The sequence below is a fragment of the Rana temporaria genome, chromosome 2 (genome assembly GCF_905171775.1).
Source record: "Rana temporaria chromosome 2, aRanTem1.1, whole genome shotgun sequence".
Taxonomy (NCBI): domain Eukaryota; kingdom Metazoa; phylum Chordata; class Amphibia; order Anura; family Ranidae; genus Rana; species Rana temporaria.
Genome location: NC_053490.1, coordinates 145,998,559 through 146,015,737, shown reverse-complemented (window position 1 = coordinate 146,015,737; position 17,179 = coordinate 145,998,559). Strand labels below are relative to the sequence as shown.

Sequence of the window (17,179 nt, the reverse complement as noted above, 5' to 3'; positions counted from 1 at the left end):
ATAAATCTACTAAGCTCAGCAGCACAGCCCTGACTGCCTGCATGCTGGAATATGCCAACACAGCTTATTTCCAGAGGAAAATCCAACTTGTCTGTATAGAATATACCATAACGGAAAGGATTCAAGCACAAAGCAGCAAGTGCAAAGCTTGCATGAGGCCATAAAACTGGCTTGATGCAAATCTCAGACTTTGCCAATTCGACATAAAAAGGCTAGTCTATAGAAAAACACTGTCCAAGGTCAATTTTATGGGCCCCGAGAGTCAGCTAATTTAGGAGAGCATTTCTTTACCAACAATGTATGCTTTATTGAAAGTTGACAAGTGCAACAGTTAAATACAATGACGTGTTACAACTGTTTAGAGAACATGCACAACATATGCATACTACCTTACAGCTTGTATATTCTTTTCGATTAGCAGAAAGTGGTCAGTATCTGGAGTGTTTAAACCAAAACAGAAACAAAATAAAAAATAAATTGGTGAACTGGAGTTTGCTTGAAAAGATTCTCAGCCAAGGCAAGTTTTGAGACAGAATACAAGTGGCATGAATCTGTCATGTCCTAATGTGTATTTGCATCCTGTGGCTTTCATGTTCTTGTTCCCAGCATGCGTCTTCACGCTGCAGAGCATGCTATGAGACTTGAACGTCAACAATAACAGGAGAGCCATAGTCTAGCTACTTCTATGTCCTAAACAGTTGTGCAGATGTGCTCTTGGCTAAACCCTTTAGTGTCAGATTAACGTGCATCTAGGGTCCATCTGACTCCTAAAGAGCTAGCAGCTCAAAAAAAAAAAAAAAAGGAAAAAAAAAAAAAAAAAAATCAACATTTCCGTTCAGCCAATGGAACTAAATTTCAATCTGTACAACCTAAATAGTACTTACAAGAGTTCTATTTTACAGAGTACTTACACTACATACACAAATATACAGTAGGCAAATAAACTTCATTGAAACAATAATAATAATATAATAATAATAATAATATTCCTAGTTTCCAACAGCATCTTCTCACAACAGATCCAATTGTATCAATAGCAGATATTGCAAAATGAAGGGCTCAAGCAGTAGAAGTACACTTCAATGGTTTCACCCGCAGGAAAGGTGGTGTCCTTGTGGTGGAAAGCTCCCTCAAAAAAAAAAAAAAACTTGGGTCATTTCCTGTCCAAATCAATCCACTACTGTGCCACCTTTACACCTGAACATACTGGCATCATGTACAGCGGAGCGTGTTACATAGATAAAATGAAAATAAAATATTTATATAAAAAAAAAAAAATTGAAGGAATCACAGCTTGCATACAATGCAGTGCTAGGTATATTTACATTATGACTGTCCAAGCAGAACGGCTCATTTCCAATGCAACACGCCTCGAAAGAAGTATTCCTTGGAGTCCAAGTATGAAAAGGAGGTGGAGTGAAAAGAGCTGTAATACTGAAAAGGAGGGAGGTGTGCAACCAAGCTGGAAGCCGGAGAAGAGTGGGAGGCACATTCGGCACCTGCTCCTTAAATATGAAGTGTAGATCAGAGGCACATCCAAGAGAGAGAATCTTATGAGTTTTGCAGTCACTGAAATTATTAGGACACTTCATAGCAATAAAAGAAGGGTGAAATGTTGGTCACCTCCTCTGTAAATGTCAAAGTCCAAGCATTAAAGCACTCAGAAGCGAGCTCCCGTCAGACTTCTACTATAGGTATGGTTCCAGTCCTCTTCAGTATTCATGGTCATAGTGGTGTCACGTCAAGGTGGATCAGGCCCCATTTGTGATGACTTGTTATGAGATGAAGCTGCTATGCGGAGGGCCCGGAGCTTTGTGAGGTTGGCAGTGCCGGGGCTGGGGTGCCCGTTACAGGCTGTGAGGATGAAGATGGAGGGGAGCCGCTCTGGAGCTGCGCTTGGAACTGGGCAAGCTGCTCTGGACTTGCCAGGTTCTTCAACAAATTGTTTTCCTGTTCCAGCTGGGAGTTCTTCTCTATCAGCTCCTTGATCTGCTCCTTTAGTACCTCCACTTCTTCTCGAACTGCATACATCAGGTGGCTTTTAACCAAATCCTGCACAACAAAAAATACATTTAATATTCAGGGAACCACATTTAGGGAATAAAATGTAAGATTAGATAGAGGACTCTGCTTTGGAAACAAAAAGGTTTGGAAGTAGGGATGTAACGTAGGGTTAGATGAAAAATAAATACTGCCAAGTACCCTTGTGTGCCTCTAATTATCATGATAGACAATCCTTGAAAAAAACATACGATAACTGCTTAAACCTGAACTCCTCATATACCCTCCTACCCCCAAATGATCCACCATCCATGAGGTCTCTCACCACTAGGGATGAACTCCGGTGTGTTTGCACACCACACGTGCAGAGTCCGCCAGGAAGACGGCACTGCAGTGCGCTAATCACAGGCAGAGAGATATTGTCCCGATGCGAGGCTGCAGAGATCGGGAAATGTCTCAGACTGTGATTAGCGCATCTCTGTGCCAACTTCCTGGCGGTGCTGCGCGAACATGCCGGAGCTCATCCTTACTCGCCACCATCATCTGGGTGCTGGGTCTTCGGCTATCTTTATTGGCTGCTGAGGGATGATGTAACTTTCTGTGCATGCGCAGAAGTCTATTTATTCTGGCATACAGCCATCCGGCTGAAAATGTACACTGAGCTGCGCAAGTACAGCTCAGTGTACATTTAAAAAAAAAAGACTGTGCACAGATGGGTAAGTCTATTCGATTGCACTTGAGTCAAAGAAAGCATGTGTCTACAATCGATATTCTGCCTGTTCACCATGTTTATTCTGTAGGTCTGGTTCCACTGTAAGCTAAAAAAATTAAATTAAAAACGCATAGCAGCCCTGATCCTCCTTCTGGGGTCCCTGACGTCCCCCCCCCCCCCCCCCCCTCCATAGCAAGCAGCTTGCTATGGGGGCACTCATGTGGGCTCTCTTCACTGACCAACAGTGTGGCTGAGCCCGCCCCTACTCTCTCCTCACTGGCTGTGATTGATGGAGGTAGGAGCCAATGGCTCACTGCTGCCAAGATCTCTAGTGAGGGGAGAGAGCCACACTAATGCAAAGTGATATATCAAGATTGGACTCAGCCAAGCATTAAAAAGGGAAGAAAGGGGACACTTTACTTTCATGCAGAGAATGCCTTAAAGAGTTTGTTACCCCCAACATTTCATATTCCTGATATGTGCCTAATGTACCATGTACTTGTATGAGAAAGTATACCGTTTTCTTTGCATTGCTTGTTTTAAGTGAAATCCCTGTTCCTGCCAATCCCTCTGCTTTCCTATTAAAAACTGACCACACTAGGCAAAAGAACTTGGGCTGCTCTCCTCCGAAGAGTAGACATGTCCTGACACATCCTTGCTAAAGTTATTCACTGGGAAGCTTAGTGTGCTGCGGCTTCTCCTCCCCCAGCTCTTATGCAGCCGAGAACAGAGGGAATGTGATTATTTTACATTAAAAAAAAAAAAACATTTTTTAATATACATACACATATATATATGTATGTGTGTATATGTGTGTGTATATACACATATACACATATATATATATATATATATATATATATATATATATATATATATATATATATATATATATATATATATATATATATATATATATATATATATATAGATACACACACATACATATACATACATACACACACACACATATACACACACACACACAAATGTTTTGCCTTTCATTTCTATTTTAAACAGAATGGGTTGTTTTACAAGGTGATCATTCACAATCCCTTTAAAAGCCGAGGTTCACCCAAAAGTGAACCTCCACTCTTTGGAACCCTCCGCCCCTCCGGTGTCACATTTGGCACCTTTCAGAGGGGAGGGGGGTGCAGATACCTGTGTAATACAGGTATTTGCACCACTTCCGGGTATAGACTCCTACGGGAGTCCCGCCCCTTTGCGTCCCCCCCGCTGTGTTCTGGGAAATACACGGCTCCCAGAACACAGCGGGGGCCAGTGAGGCTGGCGCAGCCCGACTCGCACATTTGCAGTAGGGAACCGGGCAGTGAAGCTGCAGCGCTTCACTTCCCGATTCCCTCACCGAAGATGGAGGTGGGGGAGGCAGAGACCCGTGAGGTTGCTCGCCCTCGGCTGCCGACGTCGCGGGCGACCTGGACAGGTAAGTTTCAAAAATATTCCAAATGCACACCTTCCAGGAAAATAGCCAATGAGTAAAAAGGGTGCTGAAGCGATTACCGGCTGGGCACTGGAAAGCAAATCATATACACATATTCGCCAGCACACCAAGGATCATTTAAAAAAACGTCCAAAAATGTAATGCATATTTAGCGATCCAAAGAAGCAACGTTTCGAGGTCGCACAGGACCTCTTCGTCAGGCAAAAGACGAAGAGGTCCTGTGCGACCTCGAAACGTTGCTTCTTTGGATCGCTAAATATGCATTAAATTTTTGGACGTTTTTTTAAATGATCCTTGGTGTGCTGGACAGGTAAGTGTCCATTTTTAAAAAGTCAGCAGCTGCAGTATTTGTAGCTGCTGGCTTTAAAAAAAAAATAAAAAATTTCAGGTGAAACTCTGCTTTGATAAAAAAAAAAAATAAAAAAAAAAAAAAAAAAATCAACCTTCTACCTTTAGAACCCCTTTCAGCCTGGGTTCACACTCTTACGAACACACACACTGCATGCGATTTGCACAGCATTGCAGATCACAAGCGATGCCTGTAGGACTCTAATTCAGCCATACAGTTGTATGGCTGAAACTCGTATTGCATTCGCACGAAAATGCTGCAGAAACCTTTTTTCCCCTGCACTGGAATCGGATCACATGGCTGTTCACACTCGCGTAATCCGATTCCTGTCCAAATTCACAGTTGGCGCTGCGATCTATGAACCGATCTGGGGGTGTCACCAACATTGTATTGAGACTGGCCGTGGTTCGCAGAGGGCAGTGTGAACGGTCTGCGAGGGAGATGCGGTGCAGGAACTGGCGCTGGTTCCCACATCACAATAGTTGATCATTTCTGAGTCACTGATTGGAAAACAATTTGAAAGGTAGGGGATTCTGCCTTATTTTATGTAGGTTGTGTTCAGCTTTGTAGTGAAGCCAGGAAATTGGCCTTTTTAGAAAGCAGGCAGAGCAGCGCCCTCTATACTGCTCCAAGCACAGGGGTGCTTTAGGTCATTCTGGGAAGATCACACATTATATAGCAAGATATAGAGGGGCACACACACACACACACACACACAGGGGTAAATTAGGTCATTCTGGGAAGATCACACATTATATAGTAAGATATAGAGGGGCACACACACACACACACACACAGGGGTAAATTAGGTCATTCTGGGTAGATCACACATTATATAGTAAGATATAGAGGGGCACACACACAGGTTTATCTACACTGATGGTCGATTTCCTCCCACAATAGAAATCTAGGTGTACCCAAGCACTGGTCTGCTGTACACACATATATAATGGAGGAACTGTCAGGACGATCCCATTATTGATGATGATGATGGAAGACAATAGCGGGGATGTCGGCCCGCCCGGCGCACACCGGCTGCAGCTAGTCTGAGCAGAGCAGGTTGCCGCATAGTGTTTTCCTCTAAGTCCATGACGTCATCACCAGAGCCCATCTCAGCCCGCCCACCCTGGCTGCGGTCTAACCAATGGAGGAGCAAGCTATTTATAGCCGGGAGTTAAAGGTTCTCCTCCTGCCTAGTAACAGCGATCAGGGAATCGCGTGAGAGAGCTCCGGGCATCGCTCCAATAACAAAGAGGAAATGGTGGGGGGCACATCACACACACACTCCGATCTCTCTGCACCTACCATGGCTTGCTCGATCTTGTTGTCGATGGCTACCACGCTGGCACCGGAGGAGCTGAAAGATAAAAAAGAAACATGGCGATGAGTGTCGCGGTCACCATAGAGATGACAGGCAGACTCTAGTGATGACAGTAGAATGTACCTGCTGTCTAGTGTGAGGGGCGCGGTGGTGTCTGTACCGAGCAGGGAGGAGAGGAAGGAGATGGAGAAGTTCCTGAGCTGGTACACCCCTAGATCCATGGCGGCCTCAGCTCGGCCCAGGACGAGGGGCGCTCCGCGGACATCAAGCCGCTCTGGTCCTCAGGATGCTGCGGGAAGAAATGTCCCAGCTCAGCGCTTCCCAGGCTCAGCTGAGAGCCGGCCTCATTTACATAATCTATGCAACGGGCGCCCATTGGCCCGGTGCATTGCCATAAATTGCGATTTGCCATGAAATGTGATGCTCCGCCTCCATCACATCCCATTGGCTGCCATGAAATGTGATGGTCCGCCTCCATCACATCCCATTGGCTCACTCATGTCATGTGACAAATACAGACGTTATCAGTCTCAGCGAGTCTACGCTATTAGCGTAGGCTGCGTGTTGAGTAACCTGCCCGACTCTGCAATGGCAAACTTACTCGCACACCCAGCTAAGAGAGAGGAGAAGGCAGATGGCTGGGAGGCTGCTCCATTATACAGGCTGACGCTGGGTTCATTGACTCTGCAATGGCAAACTTACTCGCACACCCAGCTAAGAGAGAGGAGAGGGGGGCAGGCAGATGGCTGGGTTACACCAGCAATGCACTCACTGCAACACAGGATGCTCCTCACAGAGATGTGCATATCACACTGCCTTCTCCTTTCTAACACTATATACCTCGACACACAGCCTGAGGGGCTTTCTCCTGCCTCATATTATGCATTATGTTCCACACATCACTGCACTTAGCGTAGACTCGCTGAGACTGATGACGTGTGTATATGTCACATGACATGAGTGAGCCAATGGGATGTGATGGAGGCGGAGCATCACATTTCATGGCAAATCACATTTTATGGCACTGCACCGGCCGCCCAACGGGAACGCCCACACCTCTCTTCCCAGCAACCCTTTCAGCACTGGGAGAGAGAGAGGGGGACATGGATTTCATCATCTGCTCCTCCGCCCGCACAGCACACACCGCTCCCTTCTTCACAGTACAACGGCTCCCCATCACCCCGACATACACCCAGCCACATCCTCCGCCATGGGGGAGCACTGCGCCGTCTAAGGAACAGCCGACACACACCACTGCGGGCACATACATGGATGGAGTAGTGACAACTGCTACACTGGAGCGCCCTCTGGTGACATCTCCGTACATTACACCTGTCAGTGATGTGACATCTCAACAAATCATCCTCCTATATATGTAAACACCATGTCCCTGACATCTGCAGCAATCTACACATACATATCATGGTACATAGCATTATCTCCTCCCTAACAGCACACCACTAATCACTATATCAAGTGTGCTGATCACATGTATGGGGTCATGGAAACAGCAGTGCCAGTGGTGGTCAACATGACACTGCCCAGGGCCACACCATAGTAGGAATGCTCCTGCAATGAGGTACCTTGCTTTAAGATAGGCGGCTCATTCTGTATCACACCTAAGTGCAGGTGACCCACATTCCGTGTCAGTTTCCAATCACATTGCCCTTATGGCCTGCTGCAGATGTCAGTGCAAAGATAATGTCACCCCAACACAGGTCTGCTCCGGATTAAATGCTAGAGAAGTACACTTTTGGTGTAGTGCGGTGCAATTTCAGTCCATTCAAAATGAAAGGGCTGACATTGGACAGAACTGCAGAGCGTTCCTGTGCGATTCACATGCAGTTTTATAGTGTGAATGGGCCCTTAGGCCTGAAGAGAAAGGTGGAACTACTGGTGTCAGAGATCACTCCACCTGACAGCACAGTCTGCTCCAGTCCCCAACACAGCTCAACAAAGTTAAAAATGGGTTGTTAAGCCACCGAGTGTTTGTGCTACAATAAATTATGTATCCCAGGGTATGTGCCAAAAAAAAGCCACTATATACCTTATTTTATAGCACTGCTCACGTGACCTCTCTCTCGATCGGACAGCTACAGTGGGTGGGGCTGAGAATCCCCCTCTGACTTCAGCCAGGAGGAGAGAGACAGTCAGTCACGTGAACGCTGCTATAAAATAAGGTATACAGTGGCTTAAAAAAAAAAAAAAAAAAAACACATACAACAGGGACACCTCATTTACTATAACAGAGGAGATTGTAGCACAAAAACTCAGTTATTTTAGCAGCAGGAGGGGAGGGGAGATCAGATTGGACACAGAGGAGAGCTGCGGATGACGGCGGCACAAACTGACCAAAGTGTGTCAGGGCTCAGCGCCCATTATAAACAGTGTTCAGTTTACAGGGGGGTGGGCAGGATCAGCCAGGTATTTTAGATAATACAGGGGGCCAAATTACACAGCACAAGCACTCTGCTCTACAACATGCTTTAAAGGAACATGATTGATTAATATTTAATTATAATAATATATATTTTTTTTTTTTTATTTATTTATATTTATATATAGTTACAAACGCTTTAACCACTTGCTGACTAGCTGGGCGAAACCCTGTATGGGTACGTTGTTCCCTTTAAGAGCCACCAGGGGGCTGCATGGCGGGGGCACGAGAGCCAGCACAGGGATGCGTGTGCGCAAGCACACAAATCCCTGTTCTGTCAGAGAAGAGAAGACATATCGTTTGTTCCTACCAAGTAGAAACAGCAATATGTCTCCATCTCCAGTCTGTCCTATCCCCATACAGTTAGAAGCCCTAACTAGGGAACACATTTAACTCCTTAATCGCCCCCTAGTGTTAACACCTTCCCTACCAGTGACACATACATGGAAATTAGTGCATTTAAATGTCAATGGTCCCAAAAATGTCGAAAGTGTAATATCTGTCCGCCATATTGTCGCAGTACTGCTAAAAATCACCGATCACCGCCATTACTAGTAAAAAATAAATTAAAATAAATCCCTTTCCCAGTTTGCAGACGCTATAACTTTTGCACAAATCAATATACGCTTATTACAATTTTTTTTTTTAACAAAAATATGTAGGAAAAATATATATTGGCCTGAACTGATACATTTTTTTTTTTAAACATTTTTGGGGATATTTATTATAGCAAAAAAGTAAATATGTATTTTTTCCATAATTGTCGCTCTTTTTTTTGTTTATAGTGCAAAAAATAAAAACCACATCGGTGATCAAATGCCACCAAAAGAAAGCCATTTGTGGGAAGAAAAGTTAGCAAATTTTGTTTGGGTACAGCATCGCATGACTGTGCAATTGTCAGTTAAAGCAACGCAGTGCCAAATTGTAAAAAAAGTGCTCTGGTCAGGAAGGGGGTAAAATCTTCATGGGCTGAAGTGGTTAAGCAAATGCCCAACAGATGGCAGTCCCAGCCTAGGACACATCGGGCCACACACAGAGCTGGTGGACCGCATGCTGGGCACCAGCATTCTTTAGTTTGTAGGAAAGTTCTAGAGTCCACAAACGATGGCATATAATAGTGGCGCACAAAATAAAAATGTTTCATTAACCAGTTAACACCTGCAAGCCGCAGTTGTACTGTGGCAGGTCGGCTCTCCTGTGCAAATTGCCAACATTGTACGTTGGCTCGTGCAGGCACAGCTGCGAGCGGGTGCGTATCGGCACTCTCACGCCCACTGCAAGCTGTGAACGCGTGCCCGTGGGTCGGGGAGACTATTTCCGCCGGTGACCCACAATCACCTAGCACAGAGGCAGAATGGGGATCTGCCTTTGTAAACAAGACGGATCCCCATTCTGACAGGAGACATGACAGATCTACTGTTGCCCGTGATCAGGAACAGTGATCTGTCATGTCCCAGGCAGCCCATCCCACCCACAGTTAGAACACACCTAAGGAACACAGTAAATATCATGATCGCCCCCAAGTGCTAACCGCTTCCCTGCCAGTGTCACTTTTACATTGATCAGTGTATTTTTTTTAGCACTACTCAATGTAGTCGGCAAAACACCAATAACCCTATTTTCCGCGGCTTATATTTTGGTGCATCTCTGGGAAAATATCTGAAAATTTATCAATCCTGATGTAGAGGGCCTATCCAATTCATCGAGTCCCGAAAACACCAGGACAGTACAAATATCCCCCAAATGACCCCCTTTTGGAACAATATATATATATATATATATATATATATATATATAAACAGTTTATCACATGGTACAGGTAGGCTGTGATTGGACTTGCCTGTAACGTGATCACTGTGACTAATCACAGTTAGCAACACAATTGTACACAATGAATGGCATGAAAGGAAGACTTCCATTGTTTACAATTGTCATGTGATCTGCTGTGATTGGGCACAGAAAAAACATGGTGCCGGCTGGAACATTGATCAGTCATGCCGGAGTGCAGCCTGAGCGTGTGACAGGTCATGTGTCGTCTGCCCAAGATGACAAAATGACCCGCCCAGCCGCCATTTGACAATAGACTGGGTAGGAAGTGGTTAAAGTGTGTTTAAACCCCAAAAGCTATTCCTCAATTCCAATTTACCGATCCTTAAATGGGGAGGTTGCTTTAGTTTCCTTTTTTCAAGCCCCCCCCCCCTTTATTTTTACCTGTAATCCTGCCAATAACAAAACGTCCTGGGTGGCTATGCCCACTGGACTACAAACAACCCAGGGGTTTGAGCAATCTAGTAAATACGAACTAAAGAGAACATTGTTTTTGCCGTTAAGCTCACAGAAATTGACAAGGACACCATTTCTGGCAAGATCAATGTGTATTTTCTGTACTTTCTAAAAGGTTTGTAGCCTGGGAAATTGAAGCGATTGTAAAGTCTTCGGGATGTTACCATAATGCATTTTCTGCATCAGAGCAGACAACTTTTAATGTGCAGCTCTCACCCCCCCCCCCTTTAATACTTACCCAAGCCTTCTCTCGAACCAGTGGCACAGAGAGAAGCGACACTGTTCTCTCTCCCTCTTGCCATTGGCTTCTACTACTGTCAATCAAATCCAGTGATGAGGCATCTGTGTGCCACCATAGGAAGCTGCTTCCTATGGTGGCACACAGTAAAGAGGAGCCCAGAGCGCCGGCCCCAGAAGAAGAGTTGGGACTACTCTGTGGAAAACAATTGCACAGAGGATGAAAGTATAACCCGTTTGGTATTCATCTTTTTTAAACCTTTACAACCACTATAACTGTTAAATCTTACAAAGCTGCCTACAACACCTTGCAACCAAAACTGGCATCCAGAGATGCCAACACGACCACCTTATAAAATCTGATGAATGTATTGTATTGCCAAAGCCCAGGTTACAACCTTACAAAACCGAGACCCAGAATAAACATTCAGTTCATGACTATGAAATGCAGTGTCCTTTTATGGACAATACAAAAATCGAAATCTTTCCCACATTCTCCTGGCACAACAGACCTTACAGTACACCGACTTCCTGTAAAACTGAAGCCCAAATATATTTATCACAAAACCTATTGGGTACCCAAACTAAAAACACATGGATGACCCACCTTGCATCCCAAAAACTACAAGTATTTTTCACTTGCGTAGAGGAATATATATTCTCTTCTTGTGTGGTCACAGCTGGCACTGGTTTAAACTGCTATCCGTGTCTCTCTTTGGGGCTTATCACTCTGATACCCATAGACTGGGCAAGTAAATCCGAGTGGAAACAGATAGCAATAAAACCTGACAGCCTGAATTCAGTCTTGATCTCACATTCTGGCCAGAGCAGATGTATTTTAGCCTTGAAATTAAGTGTTTTATATCTCCCTTGCTAAAAATCGTGTGTAGAAGTCAAACTTTCTGCACGGTCACTTTGCCAAATTCATGTGCCTGTCCGCTCATAGCCGATATTTGCAACTGTTACGAAGGAGCAGGAACTGCGAGTGAGTTCAGGTAAGGTAAATATAAGGGGCCTTTGCAGAGGCGCGCTCCCTTTGCCTTGTTAATACAGAAGTATACCTGTTTATCCAATCAGAAATCCAGTGAGCTTCTAAGGCCCCTTTCACATTGGGGCGTTTTTCATGCGGTACAGCGCTAAAAATAGCGCTGCTATACCACATGAAAAATCATGCCCTGTAGTCTTCAATGTGAAAGCCCGAAGGCTTTCACACTGAAGCGGTGCGCTAGCAGGAACGCTCCAAAAGTCCTGCTAGTTGCATCTTTACCGCGGTATAGGAGCGGTTTGTTCACCGCTCCTATACCGCGCCCTCCCATTGAAATCAATGGTAGCGGTGAGTTAAAACCTCACCGCTAGCGCCCGAATATCGCGGTAAACACGATGGTATAGCCGCGCTACAAATAGCGCGGCTATACCGTCACCGCGGCTCGACGCTGCAATGTGAAAGCAGCCTAACTTCCACAGAATGGCCTAACGTCCACAGAATGGCACATACAGGCAAATGGGCGTACAGGTACGTCCTTGCCTTTCCGCGGGTCAGGGGTCCGATCGGGACACCCCCCCGCTACACGCGGCGGTCGGATTCCCGTGGGGAGCGATCCGGGACGACGGCGCGGCTATTCGTTTATAGCCGCTCCGTCGCGATCGCTCCCCGGAGCTAAAGAACGGGGAGAGCCGTATGTAAACACGACTTCCCGTGCTTCACTGTGGCGGCTGCATCGATCGAGTGATCCCTTTTATAGGGAGACTCGATCGATGACGTCAGTCCTACAGCCACACCCCCCTACAGTTGTAAACACACACTAGGTGAACCCTAACTCCTACAGCGCCCCCTGTGGTTAACTCCCAAACTGCAACTGTCATTTTCACAATGAACAATGCAATTTAAATGCATTTTTTGCTGTGAAAATGACAATGGTCCCAAAAATGTGTCAAAATTGTCCGCCATAATGCCGCAGTCACGAAAAAAAAAAAATGGCTGATCGCCGCCATTAGTAGTAAAAAAAAAAAATAATAATAAAACTATCCCCTATTTTGTAAACGCTATAAATTTTGCGCAAACCAAATCGATAAACGCTTATTGCGATTTTTTTTAACCAAAAATAGGTAGAAGAATACGTATCGGCCTAAACTGAGGAAAAAAAATGCTATATGTTTTTGGGGGATATTTATTACAGCAAAAAGTAAAAAATATTGCATTTTTTTTGGAAATGGTCGCTCTATTTTTGTTTATAGCGCAAAAAATAAAAACCGCAGAGGTTATCAAATACCACCAAAAGAAAGCTCTATTTGTGAGGAAAAAAGGACGCCAATTTTGTTTGGGAGCCACGTCGCACGACCGCGCAATTGTCTGTTAAAGCGACGCAGTGCCGAATTGTAAAAACGCCTTTGGGCATTTAGCAGCATATGGGTCCGGGGATTAAGTGGTTAAGCAGCCAACACTGAAATCCCAAGCAGTGCCAAAAGGATCTGGGCAGGACAGACAACACTGCTTGGCATTTACAGTTAATAATCGCCTAAACTTGCACGGTTTCGGAGATATTTGCACAACATGCAGACGGTGAGGTCACTGGTGCATGCACACTGAAGGGATGGCATACCATGCGGCCCCAGCCATTCATGCTGCCAGAGCCTGTGAAAACAGGGTGAAGATGGCACCACAGCAGGGAACCATGACAGTGCTGCACAGGACAGCTCCATGTACAGGCATGTGTGTCATAATGTGCTAGTATGCAATGCAAACTAGTACTTTATGACTTAATGTGGTATCAAAGCTTTGTTTTTTTAAACAACAAGATATTTATCTGCTCTGTACAGTAAAGCTCTGATCCTTTTCTTTTCGGGTGCCCCACCAGAGCTCCTGGCTCTTCCCCCTCGAGCAGTGCCCCCAGAGAGAGCCGCTTACCCTGGGGGCACTGCTGTGTGCTCACTTCCGAGACGCTGCTCTCTGCATCCATAAGACAAAGAGCTGTGTCTCGGACCCCCTGCTCTCTCCTTATTGGCTCACTGGCTGTTATTGACCGCAGTGGGAGCCAATGGGCTCCCGCTACGGTCTGCCAATGAGGAGGGAGAGCCGAGATCATCTTGAACATTGCTGGATCAGAGGGAGCTCAGGTAAGGATTGGGGGGGCTGGGCTGCTGCACACAGGTTTTTTTTTTTTTTTTTAACAGCATGAAGGTTAAAAAAAACCTTCAACTTTTAGAACAACTTTAAACCTGCAGGGTTGTTTTTTTTGGTGATTTACTACCATTTTAATTAGCGGTTTGTCTGGAGTACAGGTTAAAAACTGGTTATTCAGCTCAGATTTCAAGTTGCAATATGATAAATCTCCTGTACAGCAATGGACATAGGCATTTGGGGCTGATCTGATGAGAATGTATACTGTCAGTTCACTTCAATATCTCGTCTTATCTCTGGGGCCTGAGGCACTGTAATGTATACGGGCACATCACAATAATTGCAGCTGCGTAGGTGTTCTGTGAAAAGGAGGAGGCGAGGTTTACCACTACAGTATAGAAACTTTGTTATTTAAAGTGGTACTTATCAATATCCTTGTTCTCCAAAACAATCCATACACATCCACCTCAACTATTTTTCATGAAATCATTTCTCAATCTGTGTTTTTCTGCCTTCTTGTAATACCCTCTTGTGAGCTTCCAAACCTCGCCTGCTCCTTTACTGTCCAATGAGAGGCTGGATGCATAGAGTTGAGCTGTACTGATTAAAGGACAGTCACTCTAATGCCCCGTACACACGATCGGAAATTCAGATCGGAAAGTCCGGTCTGAGCTTTTGAACAGAAATTCCGACCATGTGTATGCTCCATTGGTCTTTTGCTGTCGGAATTTCCGCCAGAAAAAAAGATTGAGAGCCGGTTCTCAAAATTTTCAGATCGTCTGTAGCAATTCCGACACGCAAAGTTCCGACGCATGCTCGGAAGCATTGACCTTATTTTCCCAACTCGTCGTAGTGTTGTACGTCACCGCGTTAACGGACGAAAGTTCAGAGAACTTGTGTGACCGTGTGTATGCAAGACCAGCTTGAGCAAAATTCCGTCGGAAAAACCTTCCAAGGTATTTCCGATGGAAGATCTGATTGTGTGTACGCGGCATTAGTGAGGCTGACCGTTAGCCTTTCCCCCTTGCAGCCTCCAGTAAAAACAAACATACCTTCATCCCTACTTGTGAGATGTTCTGAACGGTCCTGCCCAGCATCACACAACCACAGAGGGGAAAAAAACGACCATGAGTTTTTGTTGCAGAGGCCATGTGGCATCCGGCAGGCACTTTGATGATCTCAGAATTGTGGATGAAGGTATTTTACTACATGGGCTTCACCGATTGGAGTAGGGGGGACCTTAAAAGGCTATTTCACCAACAGTAAAGTTGTCTTTTCATTTGGAGTAGAGAAAACGAGAACACAAACCTGGCTCTGTCTCTTTATGAAACGCATCCATATGCTGTGCGTATTTCTATTGTGTATTAAATGTGTACGTTTGCCTGGAGTTCGGTAAAATACTGTCACTTGAGTCAACCGAGTTAAAGTTGTCCAAATAAGTTATTGAGTGTAACAACAGTGCAGCAATGATGTATAACCCAGAGCCAAGCTGCTGAGTAACAAACTAATCTCATAGGTATACTCCCTTATTCCCTTTTACAGCCAGTCCTCCTGGGTAACTCTGCTTTATTTATATGACAAATTTTCCAGCTAATTGTCACGACAGGTCATGTCATGTTTTTATGGTTATAACAACCAATCTGATATTTCAGTTTTCGATAGACGTCTCCCCCAAGGGTCAAAAAGTCGGCACTTGAATTTACGTCAGCACACCTACCGTGGCCATTAACCAAGTTAGAAATAAGTAGGGGGGGGGGGGGGACGACACCATTCCACAGCTGTTAACTGTGCATTTTTTATTTATTTTTTGACAGTGGTCCCCCAGGACATGGAGTAAATCTGTTTAGGTTAATTAGTGCCTTTATGGAAGAAACTAACAGGCAGGAGTTACCATCCAGTTGATCAATATGTTACACAGAGCCCTGACAACTAGCGGGCTAGTCTTGTATAAGCAGGCAATCATATACAATCACACACACATGTCAAACACCAATCCTCAAGGGACACAAGGGGGTCCATTTACTATAACTGGAGTGTGCACAAAATCTGGCGCAGCTCTGCATAGAAACCAATCAGCTTTCAGGTTTGTCAAATCCTAATTGAACAAGCTAAAGTTAAAAGCCGATTGGCTACCATGCACAGCTGCACCAGATTTAGCACTTGTCAGTTGTAGTAATTCAATCCCATAGTCAATGAATTCAGAGACAGTCACAAATCTTTCTAAGACCGCTTTCACACTGGGGCGTTTTTCAGGTGCTTTGGCATTAAAAAAAAGCCTGTAAAGCGCCTGAAAGAAGCCTCATCAGCAATCCCAATGTAAGAGCCGGAGTGCTTTCAGAGCCCTTTCACACTGCCAGCACCCAAAAACACTGGTAAAGTGCCACCAAGACCCCTTTCACACTGGAGCGTTTTTCAGGCGCTCTGGTTTTTAAAAAAAGCTCCCTCAATGGGAAGGGGCGCTTTAGGAGCGGTGTATTTAACGCTCCTAAAGCGCTGCAAAGAAGCCGCTTGCAGGACTTTTTTTTTTACGCCCTGCCAGAGCATCAGTGTAAAAGCACTCGGGCTTTCACATTGGGATTGCAGATGCAGCATCTTTCAGGGGCTTTACAGGCGCTTTTTTTAACGCTAAAGTGCCTGAAAAATGCCCCAGCGTGAAAGGGGTCTAAGCCTAGGTTTACACTACTGCGACGCACCAAGAATATGTTCTGTTCTTTGTCCTGTGTGGGGTGCGCATTTGCCCTGCATTTTGAGGTAGACAGACGAGATTTTACCGCAAATTTACTGCGAATTTCAAGAGGCAGACCATGAACAACTCGCAGAGATGTGAACTGTATGCTGCGATTTTACTGCAAGTTCAATTGAAGCCTATAAAGATAAAATTTGCGCTGCACCATAAGAATTCGCATCGCACCCGCAGTCAACACGCACAGGGTCCTTTTTTCCCCCCCTCTCACACCAAATCCGCAACCCATAGATGTGAACCAAAGTCATGGAACACTATGCTTTTTACGTGACCTGCGAATCTGTGTTCCTAAACGCATTAAACCTGCTGTAAATTTGCATCAGTGTGAACCCAGACTAAGCTGACGTTTTTTTGTTTAACCCAGCGGACAGAATGAAGAAAAAAAAAAAACACTGGTCGTGCGGAGAGGCCACAGGAGAGTAGTGAAATGCACATCCAACTACCATCCGAGTCCTTAACATGAACTAGAGCTGCACGATCAAAAAAAAAATAAAAAAATGCGATCTCGTTTCAACC

The 17,179-nt window shown here is 45.0% G+C and overlaps 1 protein-coding gene across 4 annotated transcripts in view; it reads right to left on the bottom strand.

The window, feature by feature from the left end:
- Positions 1-282: 282 nt before the first annotated feature.
- TSC22D1 (TSC22 domain family member 1) overlaps positions 283-17,179 on the bottom strand; it is a 116,848-nt gene continuing 99,951 nt past the window's right edge. For 3 of the 4 annotated variants that reach the window (XM_040341283.1, XM_040341284.1, XM_040341286.1), the window contains 2 exons: positions 5,830-5,881; positions 283-2,052 (listed from right to left, as the gene is read on the bottom strand). In XM_040341283.1, the coding sequence (XP_040197217.1) occupies positions 1,792-2,052; positions 5,830-5,881 (313 nt within the window). In that variant the 3' untranslated portion in view covers positions 283-1,791. Of the gene's footprint in view, positions 2,053-5,829; positions 5,882-5,968; positions 6,183-17,179 lie in introns of those variants that run through there. The other variant, XM_040341287.1, reaches the window with a different exon arrangement.